The 18,478-nt window shown below is 39.7% G+C and overlaps 1 protein-coding gene across 2 annotated transcripts in view; it reads right to left on the minus strand.

The window, feature by feature from the left end:
• The window catches only part of LOC124165778 (cuticlin-4), a 261,659-nt gene extending 247,125 nt beyond the window's left edge, over nucleotides 1-14,534 (minus strand). For both annotated transcript variants that reach the window (XM_046543272.1, XM_046543270.1), the window contains exon 1: nucleotides 14,341-14,534. Coding sequence is in view for 1 of the 2 variants with exons in the window: in XM_046543270.1 (XP_046399226.1) it covers nucleotides 14,341-14,438 (98 nt within the window). In the remaining variant the exon portion in view is untranslated. The remainder of the gene's footprint in view (nucleotides 1-14,340) is intronic.
• Between the last annotated feature and the right edge of the window lie 3,944 nt (nucleotides 14,535-18,478).

Consider the following 18,478-nt stretch of genomic DNA (forward strand, 5'->3'; position numbering starts at 1 on the left):
GATGATTATTTACTTGTTCAGAGTTATCTCGTGGCACTACTTGGAACTAATATAAGAGCTGGAGTTGGACATTTCAACCGCGGCCGGATTTATATTACATGTTCAGCTGTTGGCAATTTTTGATGAGTACCACATAAATTTTTTTCCCAACTACAGCTCTGCTTCAAACATACCATTGACGATATCAAAACAGGCTATTTTACGAGCATGTATGGCTATATTGAGTTATGGAAAAATTATGTATTATTATACCATGCTATTAACTCTAAGTTAAACCATTCCTCTTCTGCGAGAATTTCCTCTACCATCTGCATGGAAAAGCTAATTCAGCACTTAATATTGAGCTCCTCCGATGAGAGCATTGTTTTGAAACATTGATTCCCCTCATTACATTCTACTTTATTAGACGCACTACGTCTTTATATACAGGAGTTAATGCTCCCATGTGTCAGTGTGCTCCCACTCATATCAGGCTAGCAGAACAGAGAAAAATACAGACTAAACCAATATAAATCATACCGTTGAATTAAAAATTAACCCTTCGACTCTTTGGGAAAAATATTATAAATATTGGAGCATAAATGATATTTTAGAACGCCAAGATAACAGCCTCAAACGGAAAAAATACTCAAGAGATCTTCCTTTCAATTTTTCAATTTGTCTGCCCAACGAATTACGTCATCAACATTTTAAATTCGAACGGAAATAGAGTTTTTCACTCATCGCAGACATTCGACGAGGTAGTTGAATGGAAAGCCCATTCAGGAAGCGATTGCACGAGCGATTGAGTGAGTCATGCATCTTCATCTGCCGACGGCTCATCCCACGCCGGACGTCCAAAAGAGATAACATTGGTGCGCGCAAACATGACGCTGAGACGTGAAAAGAAAGAATAATAAAATGAAGGCCCTAGGAAAATTCTTTCCCACCCTGGCAACCAAGTGGAGTGAGGGTTGGTTTCAGCTCGTAAAAAGTTAAGTAGCACTTTGGAAAAACGGATGGAATGAATATTCGGAAAAGAAATACCCAAGGCATTGACGAACTTTCTCGGTACATTGTGAATACCTAGGATAAATTGCGAAAAACGGCAGGTAAAGCATTCCAAGTCTTGCGTTGCCCAGTGCATGCGGCAGCATGGCAAACTCGCGTTCAAACGGGGTGCTTAACTCAAAGTGTATGTAGTTTAAAAATAGTGCATTTTCGGCCTAACATCATCATTAATTTTGGTTCTTGCTGGCACCAGCTATCCAGGGCTACAATTTCGTGACGCAATTTTTCTTCACCTGCCTCAGCCTGATAAAGCTGCGCCTGAAAACGATGAGACGCTCATGAAATATTCGAAGTAGGAGAGTGTATACCAAGTCGGATAGTTTGACTCTGTTAATGATCATATAACAATTTACCCACGAAAAGATAGATGCTTTGGCAAGATAATGAAATCTACGCAATCTCGAGAATCGATCATAGGGCAACAATAGGTAAGATTGTGTAGTCACAACCTTTCAGATGGTGTAATGAACTACAAGCCAATGCGACACACGTACTTCGAAGAGTTTCCAAAAAAATATGGTATGCTCCTGTATTTTTTCTCATTTTTTTAAAAGTTACGATCCAAGGGAAAAATTGCGAATGAGAAACTTTTAAAAGTGATTGCAATGATTGGAATTCAAAGCAATAAATTCAATAATAATATGTCTACTTTCTATCCTATGAAATATGAAGAATGAGACATTAAATGAAAAAATCGGCATAACATGATTATAATATTACTATGCCTTTGGATTTCGTTTGATAAATACTTCCACATTCCATCCGTAAAAATTAAAGTTTTATCATATGATGGAATTTTAGATTCAAAATGGACTGGGATACATGCAAAAATAGGATTTTCTAAAAATTTTGTATTTTCTTGATAATTAATGTGGCATACCATTGATTAAAATGCAGTTTTTATACATAAAAGTAACTTAAATGGGTAGCAGAATATTCGATCAGGAAATTTCCTTCTCTTCTGCAACTCGATAGTGGTCCCTATCCCTTTCTCCAAACATAAAAATAGAAACGCTAAGGATTCACTAGAATCGGAACACGGGAAAGAGCGCTCACAACATCGATATATATCGATAGTTTTTCGATTGTTTGCGGATTCATGTCGCTGTCGTGCCCGTACCACTTTTCCTCGATACAAAGGCGGCGCGAAGACCGGGTCGCGTTTCACTTCTTCGGAAATCGTTCCTCCCTTGTTTTCCTCACGCTCTAACAAGGTCGCTCGATCAGACACTGGATCCACAAACTTCTCTGCTCTCCAAAATACGTTTCTGATGAACGAAAACGATCGCCAATGCTTCCCACGGACTAGTTTCCAATTTGACCCCGTCCGATACTGAAATTCCCTGGCCCAACATGACTATTTAATGAGGAAGCAGGATATTCCACTTCCCCACGGACGATTTCGCTGTTAATCTTCCGAGCACCGTTAAGAGGACGCGTCACTCCTTCTCGGGCTGGTCGTTTCATCGTCATTTTTACTCACAAAAATCACTCCTTATGTTGTCATCCTGAAATTGTCGGCGCATGTATGGTAGACATTAATCGGCATTTTCTAGTATCTAAAATGTATTTTTTTTTAAATTACGCGTGAGAAAAAATTGACCGTACCCTTTCAAATTTGAGATTCAGGCGAACGAATTCATCGCTTTACTTCCATAGATAGTTAAAATATATTCACCTGAAATTTAAAAAGAAAATAGTTCTTCCCAAAGAGGACCTAGTATTGGAAATTAACGGTATTTAGGCTAAACAATAAAAACTTCTTTCAGAAGCTGTCTCTGTTGGTATTCTTGAGTGCTACTTCACTAGACTTAAGTTTTCACGGAAGAAATGGAACAGCCCTCGTTTCCTCCCGTAATTAGACAGAAATCGGAACGGCTACAATGTAAATGACATCATGCTCCACGAAGAAAATGAAATTCGATTTCAGTTGAAATTTGGTGAATAAAATTTTATAAAACACGCTGAGGATCTATTGAGAAAGGCATGGCCTCCGCAAAGTTTGATAATCGCTCGTCTGCCGAATCGCCTTTTGCCGCTCCAACGGTTCATTCCCGAGTCGGAGTAATTGTGAACTAGAGAGAGATGGAAAGGGGAGAGAAGAGGAGATCGACTCATTCCCTGCAAGGTTGCGTCCACGCCAAGGTCTCCTCAAAAGGCTCAAAGTAGGCTAAAGATCACTTTCAAATTACTCATTCCGCCGCAGCAGCGGAGATGCCCAACCTCTCTCTCTCTCTCTCTCTCTCTCTCACTCCGTCGGCACCGAATTCGCTGAAACCTTCTTCAAGGCTGAGCACCGATCCTATCTCTATATGCAATCAACTGTAATAATAATTTCGTTTCGAGAGAACGGACTCATTCCTTCCATTCACTGCAGCGTGCGCCCTTTTGACAACATATGCGATACACCCCGTCATTTTCACCGCACGTGGATAAAAAATTTTCGCAATTACATATAAAATATCAGTTGCATCCGGAATAAACACTCAAGCTCTGACTATTTCAAATACCGAGTTAGCCTCAAAAATATTTAATTGCATGAATGAAAATAGGAAACATAAAATGGGATTTCTTACTTATCATTTGGCTCACATTTCAGTACGGATTAAAGTAACGTTAACAATAACTGTTTGCAATTATCAATTTGGAAAATTATTTCACTTATATGTATCGCTGGTGTAAGTCGGTAGGATGTAAGCAGTCGGTCGCTTCCTCCACGTACCCACCCGTTTTCTATGAACGAGCTAAAGATAATCCTTCGTCTAAAAATGACGCATCTATATACACCGTTAACAATAATTCGGGGGACGAGACTAATCCTGTTTCAACTTCGTAATAATTTTAAATACTTACACTGGCAAATAACCTTATGAGCATTGCAATGCCGCCATGAATTAGCGATTTTGCAAGCTTACGATGCACAATATTTCTAAAAATTCAAAATTTCCATGCACATTTTTTTCCGCGTAAATAAATTGAAATTTTGAAAGTTATCAAGGATATTGCAAAATTACCTTTCTTAATCGGTCAATCGATGCTAATACAATCCATGCCAAGTGCGCAGTTTTCCCGAATACAAAAGCATGATCGAAGACCACACGCGCGAGTATGTGAAAATGTAACGTGTCCCAAGACAATATTCTGTCCTTGCCTCAATCTTCCTGTTGTTCAAGGTTGCACGAGTTTTCACTTCGCTCAATTCGCTTAGAATTCCCGGAAAACGCTGAATTCCCAGATGACTACAGCTCGTCAGTTACGTACCATTAATGATCTCCTGACACCATAAAATCCGGAGAGAGCAACGATGGGATGTGGCTCTCAAATATTCTCACTTAAGCTTCATCATTAATGACTGCTTATAATAGAAAAACAGGTTTATGGACTCAAAGTAGAGCAACCGCTGAATTAGGAGATAAATATCTACGAATATTACCGGGAGAAACTGAAATTCCTGAAATATTTAACTTTAAAACCTGGAAACCAATGGAATTTTGGTGCGTCAATTACAATAAGTATGAAAAGCTTTAGAAATTTGAACGGTAAAAATCAAAGGAATAGGATACCTATCGTTAAGGACTACAGTGAGGATGGCAAGGAACTTTAAGATACATTTTCTCGAGGGACACATTGCTAGCAAGGAATTTAGGCGACCGTTTGAAACCACTAACATTATAAATACATATTTATCAACTGTGAAATGTTTTCTGAACCTTGTACAGTCGATTTTTTGAAGCTAGATCAACAAAATTGAATGAGACCTTCCTACTTTGTTGCTCTTCTCACAATTTCTTCAATTCTTGTATCATGAAAACAGACGCCACGAAAACGCCAAACAAGCAAGAACGAGTTTCGTCATCTGCGGATGCGACGAATATTATACGGACCGACGAATGAAGGAGGAAATACTGACATGAAACCTGAAATCCGTACAAAAATTCAGACATCACAAATGAGATTAAACGCCGAGGAATCAGGAGGGAGGAACTCAGAACTAAATTTGGACGAGTGAGTTGTTGGAAGAAGGTGATCGCTCGTAAATGCTCACTTTGATAATTAATGAGGGGAGACAGCCCCTCGGGTGGAGGGAGCAAAGGATGAGGGAAACATATCAGTGATGTTTTGCCGGACGCTTTAGAATAGGAATTTGTTTCCCGCAAAACAATAATTGACTTGAAGAAACGATTTGTTGAACCCAGGCAGTCAAAACTTTCACGACGGGCGCCCAATTATTTTATGTATTCTCTCATTCTCTAACTCTTACACCTCCTGCCACAAGCCAACTGCGGAGGGATGTGGTGCCTATGCAGATGTAGATGCACTGCGACTAGAAATCTGTGGAGTATGATCTACGACTAAGGAAAATGGTTTTAGTGCCATATTGATACCTAAGAGATTACCAATGCTGACTTTGAGTCATTTGAATGGGAAGTCTATATTTGCGGTTTTAGACAAAAATGGAGAAAAGAAAGTAAGGGAAAGTGAAATGAGACAAATTAGATCCTCGGAAAACATTTCGGCCTTGAGCAAAATTTTTGACTGCCATCAGCAACTCACAAAGAGCAAGTTGTTTTCAAATAACGTAATATTCGAGCTAGTTCGAGGACGGTACGAATTTCAGCTATGCTTTTGGCACTCCCATCACGAGGACAGCCCGTCGACCTCCAAGAACACTTCACGGTTTAATGTCCAAACGGATTCTCCGTTCTCTCGGCCATTATGCGTTCCCCCCTTGTTATCGCCTCAACGTAGACCCCGCCGAGGTCGCATTGTCGGTTTTTGGCAAAACAATGAATCTAGATAAAGTTAGAAAGAGAAATCAGAATGCCGAATCTCATTCGGTGAAAACGACCTCAAGGCAGGGGTGGGCCGCAGGTGATGTACGGAAAAACAAGAATGTTTTCCCTCGAAGACAAAAAGGAGCGCGAAAAGAAACAAAAATGAAACTTTCTCAGAATGAAAGACGGTCGTCTCCATCTTATAACGACTCAATGGAGACGGGGAACATAAGACGTAGGTATAACTTATTCGAATATTTTCCAAAGGAAATGGGAATATAATAATACTCAAAAAGTACTAAAATTAGATTTCTGCCGCTAAATATGTGTTCAACGATTGCCTTAGATTTATTTTTGGAATGTTTTCACTCCAGAAAGAGCCTTACATGATTGCATCTTCACATTCGTTTACGATATAATCGCCGATGTATCGAGGTAAATTCCTTCCTCAATGATTACGTTTATATACTAGCTCACGAACGGGATTAAGTCAGCAACGCAGAAAAAACCATAGGGTGGAGTAATCCGATAAATTAAATTCATAATCACAGAGAACGCTGAATCTAGGCAGATCAGAAAAAAACAGGTTATTTTCAAAAAAACCTCTGTTATTACAATGCATAACTCAATGCGAAGTCCGGGAAACGTTTTTGCATACTTGAAGAAAGTGGTGTATGAGTTTGCATAATAGTACTATTTCCATTCTGTCAGTTATGAACGTTGAATTTAGTTAGAATAACTATTCCTCTTTCAATAAATTTTTATAAACGTACACGGTAACCTGTGCTCGGTTTTTCTCGTTTCAAATAAGTAATTCCCGATGTTATGTTGAAAATCCTGTCGAGAAACAAGAAGCCTTGCCTCGTTTCGCCCACTCGCACGGGGCCAGGGTCGAAGGAACATCGATTTGTGGCGAAATACTTGCTGCGAAGGCGTCGGGCTGGATTCCTCGACGCCTTCTTAGGCTCGCCTCGCCTCGACCACCATCATCCTCGCCTCCGCAGTCTCCTCAAATATTGCATTCGCACAGCACCAATGACGTATTTGCCCATGACGCGAATTTGTAGAGTCTGGTCTCTTATTGACAGATTGAGCAAACACTCGGTATTTCCACCGTGCCGGAAAGGGTGCCGATCCATCTCTAAACGTGTAAATTTACGGAGAATTCGTTTACTAAACAATACCCATCGCTTTACACATTCCTTATCGACAGGCATGCGTCGAATGTTATTTCCGAATGATTAACGAGACCTTGACGATGTTTATAAAGGGAAGTGCCATCATTACAGCCACATCATGCGCAAAAACCAAAGGAATGCCACCGCATACACGCATTACTATCGAAAATACGCTTCGCAGGGGTTTCAAGACACCACTAATGCATAAAATAGCGAAAAATAAAAAAAGAAATTTCAACCATACCAATAGTCAAGATGAGAACCGAAAAATTTTCAATAACTTAAAATTCATTATCTAGGCAACTTGAGACGAGATAATTAACATTTGCGAAATATCATAATCAGTAGATACAACAGAAAAATGTATTATCATGTAAATCACAAAAATTTCCCATGAAAACTCCATTCAGAAGTGATTCACGTCACCAGACTCACATTGCCGACAGGCGACCTCATCACAAGGTAAACGCAATTTCCGACGCCCGCGCAAGCGACCAAGATTGAAATGGCCAAGTTCAATATCACGTGATGGGTCATGTGGATACGACAGAGCTGGTTAACCCTCACTGTGCCACGACTGGTCACGGAGTCAAAAGCGATTCTGTAACACGAAACAGTCAGAGAAAGGGGGAAATAAGTGCATAACGTACTTGAATCAAGATAAAAATTGAATTTTATTTCGCTGATGACAAATTCACTGAAGACCTTGATAATGACACAGGAAGGCATCCCAACCGGTTGATCTTAACAAAAAAGGTTGAACGAATATTAAGATAAAAACGTTGATGAAAATTGTGCGATAGCCATATTAAACAGAACAAGGGCGTACCCAGGATCAAAAGGTCGGGGGGCAAGCGCAATGATAATGGGACCGTATTAAAAATCTAGCATATTTTTAAGGGTCTGGGGGGGGGGCACGTGCCCCCCTGGATCCGCCTATGGCTGTCATACTTCCTAGATATCTTCTGCTAATATCGTGTTTCTATGTTTTATTAACTTCAATTTTTAACATTAAATATCATGGGATGTCCTTAATTAAATTACTTTTCCTTACTTTACATTTAATTTGTTCCCCTAAGATATCATCTACATACGCTGCTGATATGATGAGGGATTTTATTTTGCCAACGCACCCATTGAAATTTTTGCCAGTGGTAAAAAAAACGTAGTCTTGGATACAGCAGCTCTTCATACGCACCTATTCATTCAGCATTTCTCCTCTTTCACCAGAAGCTCTGATAAGGGCATCTGTCTCCCTCCTGCCTACTATAGCGCCAAAAAAACAACCTCCACACCACGAGTACACTCTCCCACGGATGGATCGCCACTCTCCTCCACACTTTCTTCCGCTGACGATTTCTTCTTCGGGCAGCACAGCCTCTAAGGAGATGCAAGACCCCCCCCCAACACGTTTTCCTTTCCTCGACCCCCTTCGCTTCTTCTCCGCTCAAAGTGGGTCGCGCCCAAACGAAAAACTTTTCCCGCGCCTCTCCTCACTTGGGAAACAAAAAAAGCGTGCTCGCGTGAGCGTGTTTGTGTACAGAACGCGGCACGACACACTAAACGAGTGCGCGGAGTCCCCATGAATGCTGAATACTTAACAGAATGACCACGCCCACCTAATATGCTCATTGTAACACACCTCTGTCAACGTCAGGACGCACCTGCTCTCGGAAGACTGTGCGATGCAGTGGCGAAGCGAGGGGGGGGGGTGTTTGGGGGATAAACCCTCCCCCCCCAATTGCTCAGAAATTTTTTTAAGTTAAATCTATTTCACTTAATTGGATTAATAATGCTTATACAATAGTGTGAGGATAAAAACAAAATACCCCACAGAAGGCCGTAAAACTCAACATTTTGAACCATTTATCTTTTTTTTCTGGCGGAGGGCCCCCGCACCTACCGCTTACCCCTGCGGGTATACCACACTCCTAGGCACCCCAGTACTAGTTGCGCCTAAAATCCCCCCTAGCCTTAATCCCTACCTGCGCCCCTAGTGCGATATACATGGAAGAGAATAGTTCTGCGTTCCGAACCGAAGGTTTGTTGGTTTCAATCGATGAGTGCGCGATTACTATTACGACAGAAGAATCGATCTACAGATGTGTTATCAATCTACGCACCATTAAATGGGTTCACCCAAGTAGTCACCCGCGTCGCTGACGGAGAAAGCGATCAAAATTTCACGCAGAAATGTTATACTAAGGGCTGGTAACCGAAATTCATATCCTTGATGATCGAAGGTGATGTCTACATCCAAATAATGACTTTTCAATACAATCTTCATGATTGTAAAATATGACGTTGAAAAATATTGAGAATAAATGGATGCCTCTCTTTATCGACGCGCAGCGGAAATTCTCGATAAAGCGATTGAAAATGTGGAAAGAACGGATATTAAGCTGCAAGAGGGTGAACAGGGCAGACTGTCTGCCCTGTGTACTCTCCTGAGACGAATGTACAGGATGGACTCTGAAACATCAAACTCGAATTCTCTGAATTTTCCAACTATAAGACGACGCGTCGTTAAAAATTTACCAAACAGTTTCATTTTACTAATTCGGACAAGGAATTTAAAGGAGATTGAAATTCAATCACGTGAAGTTATATATTAACCTTAAAACACAAGTAAAATCGCGATATGCAAAAGAAATTTTAACGCCAACGGAGCACAATGATTAAATCATTATGTTCATCCGAAAGCAATTTCCAGCGAAATATCATGAGTTTTATATCATATAGAAATATCATATTCCTGAAATTGCTTTGAAATTAAAAGTTTTCACATTATTAAAGTGATTAGGATCACCAATGACTTGGTTTCCAGCTAGTCATTTAAGGTTTGTCACTCGCTACGGGACTGCAAGAATACGAAGCTACGTGAGGCGAAGCACACATGAGGGATGTGACGTCAGTGGTGCAGGTCAGGCTCCTCATGAATCATTGCGAATCAGCTTTACTTTTGAGGCTACTACTTTTGACTAAACAAAATCATCTACTGTTTATGTAATCGAAGTCCAGAACCAAAGTGGGGACAGAGAAGGCAATGTCTGATACCATATTATCTTAGTGGAGGTTCGGGGACCATACAATACCCCCACAATAACACATTTTTTGGCATGGGAGGATGAATTGTGACTCATTGAGCATTTAGCTTCCCACTAGATCCTATCCTAGACACTATGGCAAACATATTTTAGGACCCACCACCATACTTCACTTACACATTTCTCCATTTATAACTCCATCAACTTACTAAGATCAGTTACACTGATAGTTTTATGCAAAAATTGACTACAATCATCGGTATCCGATATCCCATTCTTCGACTGTTTTACGACATTTTACACGCGGGATTTTTCCAGCCGAAATAAAGCAGTGTCATTAAAAAGTCGCTCTTTCTTACTGACTTTTCTTCCCACTTTGAGGCCTTCACTTCACTCATAAAGCCAGGAAAATCGGTTCCCTAAGTCTATATTCCTGCATGACGAGGTTAGTCTGCACAGCAGCTCGGAAATCCAAACATTATTGGTTCGATTCCGATCCACGGATACTTTTTCCCGTTCAAGCTATCAATGTAAATTTCATCGTAATTCACTCCGCACGGTTTATATATTTCTCGATTACAGTCTATCGCATCCACAGCCCCGACGTGGGCTCAATATCTGGCGATGTGAACGTAACCATGATAGTAAATTACTATGGATATTAAGTAAGGTGGCGGCCTGCGCAGTGGCTGTGAAAGGCAAAGGTCTGCGGTTCGTTCCCCGGCTCAGTGGAATTTTTCCTCATGGCAATTTATGTATTTTTATGAACAGATTAAACGTCCCAGGACCCAGGACGAGCTAGCGGGGTTACTCTGGCGAGGGCCAGGTCTATCAGCCTTTGCTTTTCACCCGCATACTTCGGAAGGGGGGGGGGAGGAGAGGGAAGGAAATAAGGATAGGAGGCGCCGCCGCGATGAGAGCTCGACGACGCCTCCGGGGTGTGGGTAGGGGGTGGGAGGAAGAGAATGAGGAAAAACCCGCGTTGGTATGGGGACAACGGGGCCCACTACTACCGAAACTATGACTTAATTTTCCAACGAAATTAGAATATGATTGAATCTATAATGAGAAGAATCCATCTATCATTTCGTTGGATTATTTTTCAGAACAGCAAGGCTACCGAGACCCATTCCTAACGAGTCACTGCATTGAAGTAATGAAAGTATAGAATTGATACTCTTCCTACGCCAATGACAATTACTGCCATTTCAGTCACTATAAAGAAGAATCGTTTGTATGCAACCTTAATGAGGCAGCTCAAATTTTAATTAGAGAGGGAATATAATTAAAATTGCTTCAATTTTTGCTCATGTGAGATTTCGTTTCTTGGAATGAGGTACATTAAAGACAACTATAGGTTTGGAAAATATGGACTAGTCAGAGCAGATCGAAATATTTCTACCTTCCATTTTAATGCGATTAACTTATGACCAGAACTTGAAGACTGAAAATATATTTTTTTTAATTTCACTTTCGATCGGGACTTGCAGCGGGGTTCTATATTCTTAACTCCTACACTTAATTCCCTATTAGCGAATGTATTTACAAAGTTATTATTTCAATAAAGAACATTCTGAGACTCGATTATGACATCTTTTCATAAATGATAAATGGGATACGGATTTTCAGGGAAAATCCTATTCGTACTGGCTAAGGTCTTTTAAAAAACCTAACCCCCAAATATACAAGCTCTGCATGACAGCACACAAAGTCCACGGGTATTTTATCTAAATTAAATGGGTCGCACAAAGCTTAGTAATAGAAGTTAGGCATCCGCCTACTGCATTAAAGTAGTGATAAAATGGTGAAAATTATCTCTCAACAAATGAGGCTAAAATATGAACACTCAAGGTAAGGAAACCCCGAGAAAATCCGAGCTAATTTGATTAAGAATAAGTGTCAACCCAACAGGAATGGAATACAAACCCATAAAATCACTGCGTATGTATGTATGTACATACATGTTTTCCGTAACAAAGGCTATCATGCTAAGAAAGTGGGATGATCAATCGGAAAAAAATAAAATTAGCCCTTCGAAATGGAGGAAGAAAAATAAATTTTAAAATAGCATAGTCACAACTTCTAGTCATCGGTATGTGCCAGAAACTTGAGCAAAATAAAACATTTAAAATACCTCGAAAATAATGACAAAAAATTGAATACAATAAACCGACCTGGGATCAGGTTGGCGACACCACGTTCCGAAAATACATTGTCGGTTCAAATTCCATCCATCAAAACGGGTTCACTAGCTTTTAGTATAAGACAATAGGTTACCTTTTTACCTTTGACGTAAGTTACCCTATCTCATACCAAGAGCTGACGACGACCACTTTATAAAAAATATGAGTGACATGCAAGCAATATTTGTTTCGAAATAACATATATTTCCTTCGATCATAATTATGGAGAGAATCGATTACGAGCGAGCCAAAGTGGATATCACAATAATAAATGGCGCGAATGGAAAGGAATTGCCGAGGCGAAGGTGACTCTGAGGTCCGGTTGGAAAGGCAAGGCAAGACGCTCAACCAACGAAAGGAAAAATTGCAGGCGGCGGCCAGGGGGGGGGGGGGGGGGGCAGGACTCTGACTGACAGCGAGGATGAACTCCCCGAAGCGCCAAAAATGAAATGGGTTTGAGGGCGTCCATTTTCGGATCATAAAAGCAGAGCAGAAAAGAACATGAAAATGTTAGCGCACTAATTTGATCTTGGGCACCAATAATCTATGCATTCAAAAACACCGGAAATCCCTGATAACGCAAAAAAATTAGCAACATAAAGAGCCTTAGTTGCCTCAATTCCACCAACACAACATTCGGCTGAATATCTTTCAGATAACATATCCATCTATTACGTAACAAAAATAAATAAGTTCTTACGAGTGTTAGAACCTATCACCTGCAAATATGTAAGCGAAATTTCTCTTTAAAAAAAAAACAAATCTTACCAAACTAAATAACTATTCTTTACTGTCGGCCGCGGGCCTAATTTGGAGAAGCAAGGAACCAAGTTCACAACAATCACTGCAGTTATTAATGAAATTCAGTGGTAGAACAGGCTATAATATACTAATTCAAACATTTGTCTTTTTGCTAAATTAGCAATTTCACGATGAAGCAGGCATATTTCCTAAGATCATCGAAAAAACACCGCAGCCGAAGAAAAAGGCAGAAGTCAAAACACGTGTATGAGACAAATTTTCCTCCCATTGTGAAAACAAGTTGCGAAGAGGATGAGTTACTAGCCTCACAAATTTGTACAAACAATGGACTCTGAGACGTTGTTGTTTCATGGGGGAATCACAGATATCGGGAGGAATAACGCGAGATGATCAGGCCGCAGGAGAAAAATAAATGACTACCATAAACCACAGCCGTCCTTGTGGGAGAGAAAGATGTTGCGATAGCAGACGATTAAGAATTACGACTCAAAGAATGGCGGAATAATCGCTTGAAGCAGGTGTCTGTATCGATAATTCAAAATGTTTGCACCAATCGTCTTGTATGTTTGCGGTGCAGGCAGGCTTTTCGCTTTCGTGGGAGGCCCCTCCACGCCTCCCCATGGCCTTTCGTTTGCAGGCCGGCGGTGACCTACTCTCGAACAACAACACCATAAGAAGGGAATACCAGCGGACTCAGGAATTTTGCGGACAATTCACTCATTGAACGAATTAATAAAGGCGACACGGATCAACAGCACAGCGTCCATACCGGAGCGAATCAAGGGAGTGTAACTAGAATATTCCTATGAAGTAAACCTGTCACAAACACATTTTCAATCCACAAACAATAGTTATGGAAGTGATGCCGAAGAGCTACAAATGCTTTTATCACACCAGCACGCACAATACATCGTTAATGGGCTTCAAAAATAATATCACCTCAGAAATACACCACCAAGGCGCATATATGTATCATGCGCGCGTTGAAGTCTCCCAGCAGTTGGCGAAACGTACACGTACACAGAAAGGTTGCTATTGCATTAACAAAACACTCTTATGCACTGAATATCCTCATATTCAATATTTCCTCGTGAAATCGACAAAACGCGATCACTTTCTCCCTTGACGTTCGCGCCGACGGAACTGCGAATGAAATCCATTGCACAACATGTTTAAGATTCGAGATTCCATATCAACGGAATCATCCAGATGGAGGTTTTTCTGTCGCGTGTGTGTGGTCCTTATCACTAGGCAACACTAATCGTAGCCGTCCCGTTTCACTCCGCAGAATTTGGAAGAAAGAGTTAATATGCTAAGAAAAAAAGACAAAAATTCTTGGACTCACCGTGTATTGGGTTTTATTCCGAATGGGGATAAGTCCAGCTTCTTCCGGAGGTTGCGTTTCCTACAGCTACTACTACCAAACAACAAACAATCTTTCATTCACACGACATTTCAGAAACAAGAACACATCCCGCACAGGACTACGCTGTGCGCCCGTTCACGGCGGCGGACTTCGCTGACTGCGGACGAGGAGGAAAGCGCCTCGGAGCACTTCACTTCGCCCCGGCCGCTGTGCCTACGTCACGTGCCAGGAGCCCGCGAGGCGGCGCGCGCAACACGAAAGCTAAGCGAAGCTTGACGTCCTGGGCGTCAATGTGTTCGTTTCCGCCTCGAACTGATGGCATCAGGAAAAGGGCAATTCAATAGGGGCCCTCGCATGACTTTCGGCCATTCTCGCACCGGAAACTGCCAAGTCCTTGGATGCTGACTTCGTCAAATATATTGTTCAACTGAGTTTGACGAAGGATTCCAAAAACATCAACTTCCGCCGGGATCATTTTGTTCCTGATCAGCCAGTGAATTCATATTTTCCTATATGATAGCTGAACTAAATGATATTAAAATCGATCTTAACAGAACATGTTAACAGGCAGTTCCAATTCCATTAGGTACGATTCTCAGGGGAGACAATGATGAAACGTGTGGAATTCCAAAATATTCCAATTTCCAGTGGCGCAGCGAGGGGGGGGGGGGGTTTGGGGGTTAAACCCCCCCCCCCCCAGAGCTCTGAGAAATATTTAAGTATAATCCATTTTCCTTAATTGGATTAATATTACTAATAGAATAGTGTAAGGATTAGTAAAATATCCCTCAGAAAGCCGTAAAAATCACCATTTTGAACCGTTTATCTTAAATTTCCGCAATTTATTAATCTCGCACCTACCGCTTATCCTAGTGGGGTTCTCATACCCCCACACACCCCGGTATTAGTTGCACCTTAACCCACCCCCCTAGACTTAATTCCTGGCTGCGCCCCTGCCAATTTCCTAGAGGCATAATTAAATAAACACCGAAAAAAGGAAACTGCTTGTGGTTCTACGCGTGTCTATTTTGATGAGGAGATTTAAATGCGATGGAAATCAATTAAAGATCAGCTATGCCGGCAACTCCTCGATTACTCTAAAATGGACCTCTCTAATTACCAATGACATCAATAAACATCCGCGAATAAAAAGGAAACTTCAAAACTTTGACTTAATCAAACGTATGTATTTTGTCCAACTGGATTAGAACAAAGACGGCTATTAAAGACGTCTTCTTCCATTAAGATAATTTTGTAGCTAAACTGCCCGTTCAATTCCTCAATTAGTCTTCAACGAACTAATAATTTCGCATTTTAATTTCTTATAGATTTATTATCACCAAGCTTCATTATTCTGAAGGGCAGAAATAAACATTCACCGAACGAAGGGACACAGAATTACCCAAATGTACTCCTAATAAAACAATAACCCATTTCCTCTTCGTAAATTTTCATAATACGATCACGAAATCAAAGCTATCAATTCTATTCGATTGGTATTTTACATTAGTTTCGGCTGTTAGTCACACAGGAAACTTTTTTGAACCTTTGAAATGGATGTTTCATGATGCTAGACAGTAACCTGTGCGCCTGTTCATTTACTATTTTTAAATACTGATATTTTCATTCATAAGCAGTTTTCAAAAAAATCCATAAATAATAATTCATAATTTTTTAGACTTGACTTCGACCATGGCCTCGTTTGATCTAATCTTTTGATGATAATACAATAGTTTCCAATTTACTGCATCATGTCTATTACCTATTCGTTTGGAGGAAAATAAAATTAAATCGAATGCAAAATAGTGGTGGTGCTCACCATGAACAAATTTTTGATGGATTGTACCAAAAATATTGGAAAGAACAGAAAATTTTCAAAAACATTTGAGCAATCCCGACTATCAGCATAGCAACGGAAACAACAGTAATCAATCACAGATTTATGCATGATTTTATACATTTACGGCAAACAGAATATTTAAACTTTTCTCATTTTTTAATTACAGATTTACATCTAAATGAGAGAAAAATTAAATCTGGACGAGGACTTTTCAGCCCTGTGTTTGAATAATTAAGAAGCAAACATATTCTCCCAGAAAACTGCCCACGGAAAAAGTGACCTTCATCCTCCATTATGGCTAGTTTTATCTGCTGGTTAGATAAAGTGTAACTAGAAAACATGTTTTTTGCCAAATAAAAAACGGAACTTGTACAAATACAAAATCAATACAGTTACCAATTGATACCGAAGAAATAGTACTATCTAATATTTTACTTCATTTAGCGTATTCGTTAAAAATGAAAGTATTTGAATCATTCGGAACTTTAAAATAAAAAAAAAATAATTTCTAACGATTAAAATTGCAGACCAGAGAATTCTGGAAATGCAATTAACATTTGTCTTCTAAATTATTATTAATTAACGGCGCTTTTAAAAGCTAATATATCCTTCAGTGATAAAACTTATTTCTTCCGGATATCCGAATGAAGTCTCCCCATACACAATGAATAATTTAAATAGAGAAGAAGAAGGAAAAGCCATATTATACCCCTTAATTTGGATGGTATAAGAGAAATCGTCACTTTCCTGTCATTATAACCACTTCAACGTCAACACAGACAATAGAAAGCCTTCGAGGACTGATTAATATTTGGGCCGTAAGATTCAATCGAGCTCATTAACGTCGAGTACATTCGTTATAATTAACAAAATTAAATAAATTCAAACGAAAACTAATAGGAGAATGTTTATGATTTTTCTTGGAGTGGGAGAGTAACAAAGTATGAATCATAGGTTATTTCTTACCCCTCAAAATCGATATTAGACAAATGATGAATAAAGAAGCAATTTCAAGTAGGTACTATCCACAATATTGTTCCATGTATTACTGATATTGTGGCATAATTTGAATCTCTAGTTGACTAATTAATACTATCAAATATTTGTACGAACCTTGTAACATTTGAGCTAGTTCAAAATAGGGGTCGAATAAAAACTTTTGAATTATCGAATGTGGAGTGGTTCTTGCTCAAAACCCTTCTTTGAAGAAGCCATACTCGCGAAATCTGCGAGAAAAAAGGAACAGTTGGACATATGGTTATCGACTATTGTTTGAGTTCCCTTGGAATTGACATTCCAGTAGGTACAGGTCTAGTAGTACGACAGTGACTTACGAAGTAAATATAAATTATTGTTAGAGCAGCCAAATCTGGCTACAAATAGTGTTAACGATAAAAAAACATGGCTCCTACCTGGGCTGATGAGTTAGACTGGTTCTCCTCTTGAGTGGAATTCATAGTGATGTTAGTGGAATAATTCAAATTGGGTCATTTATCTGATGACCATTTTATTTATAATAGGCTTCATTCTAAAGAAATCAGATATACATGGCAGATCGTAGTGATTTAATATATAACTCATTACACGAGCTATCAGGGTAAACTACGGCTTGTATTTGTAATTCCCTCTCGTCCGTACGATTGAAGACGTTTTCCATAGAGTTCTGCAGTCTTGTGTAAATTTCGGCGTTCGCATGGGAAATCAATCGATATTAGTTAAATGCATCCTAAACTTGCAGTCAGGGGCGGGTGGGGCTCATTATGGGGGCCTCCTTTACCACTTTGGGGTCACATTCGGGGCCCTCCCTTGGAATTTTTTGGAAATATCATGCCCAGAAATAGATTTTGATGCTTTTATAGTCACAAAAACATAAAATTCAATTAAAAAGTTAGCATTTTCGTGAAAAAAATACTATGAAAAATGACAATTTCAAAGCTTATAAAACGTAATAATGCGTCATGCTTCCATTATCTATTTAGTGAATTTTTTCCTTGAAATTGCACTGAAATCTAAAAAAAACTCTAAAATATTCTTTTCGAATAACCCTTTCAAAAAAGCATAATTGTCTCTTTTATTTTATCGCACAGCTTTATTTGATTCATATTGTTATGTAATCTTTTTAGAATAACTTTGCAATAAATAAATAAACTAATTAAAAGGCAGAATTTTATAACTGTAGAAAAACTTTGGTGCAACTAATCTTAGTATTTTCATTTTGCACCTCTCAAATACACCCCACAATAGACGCGAGCATTGTTGGGGCCACGGTCTTAGAAT

This window comes from Ischnura elegans, chromosome 9, assembly GCF_921293095.1.
Source record: "Ischnura elegans chromosome 9, ioIscEleg1.1, whole genome shotgun sequence".
Taxonomy (NCBI): Eukaryota; Metazoa; Arthropoda; class Insecta; order Odonata; family Coenagrionidae; genus Ischnura; species Ischnura elegans.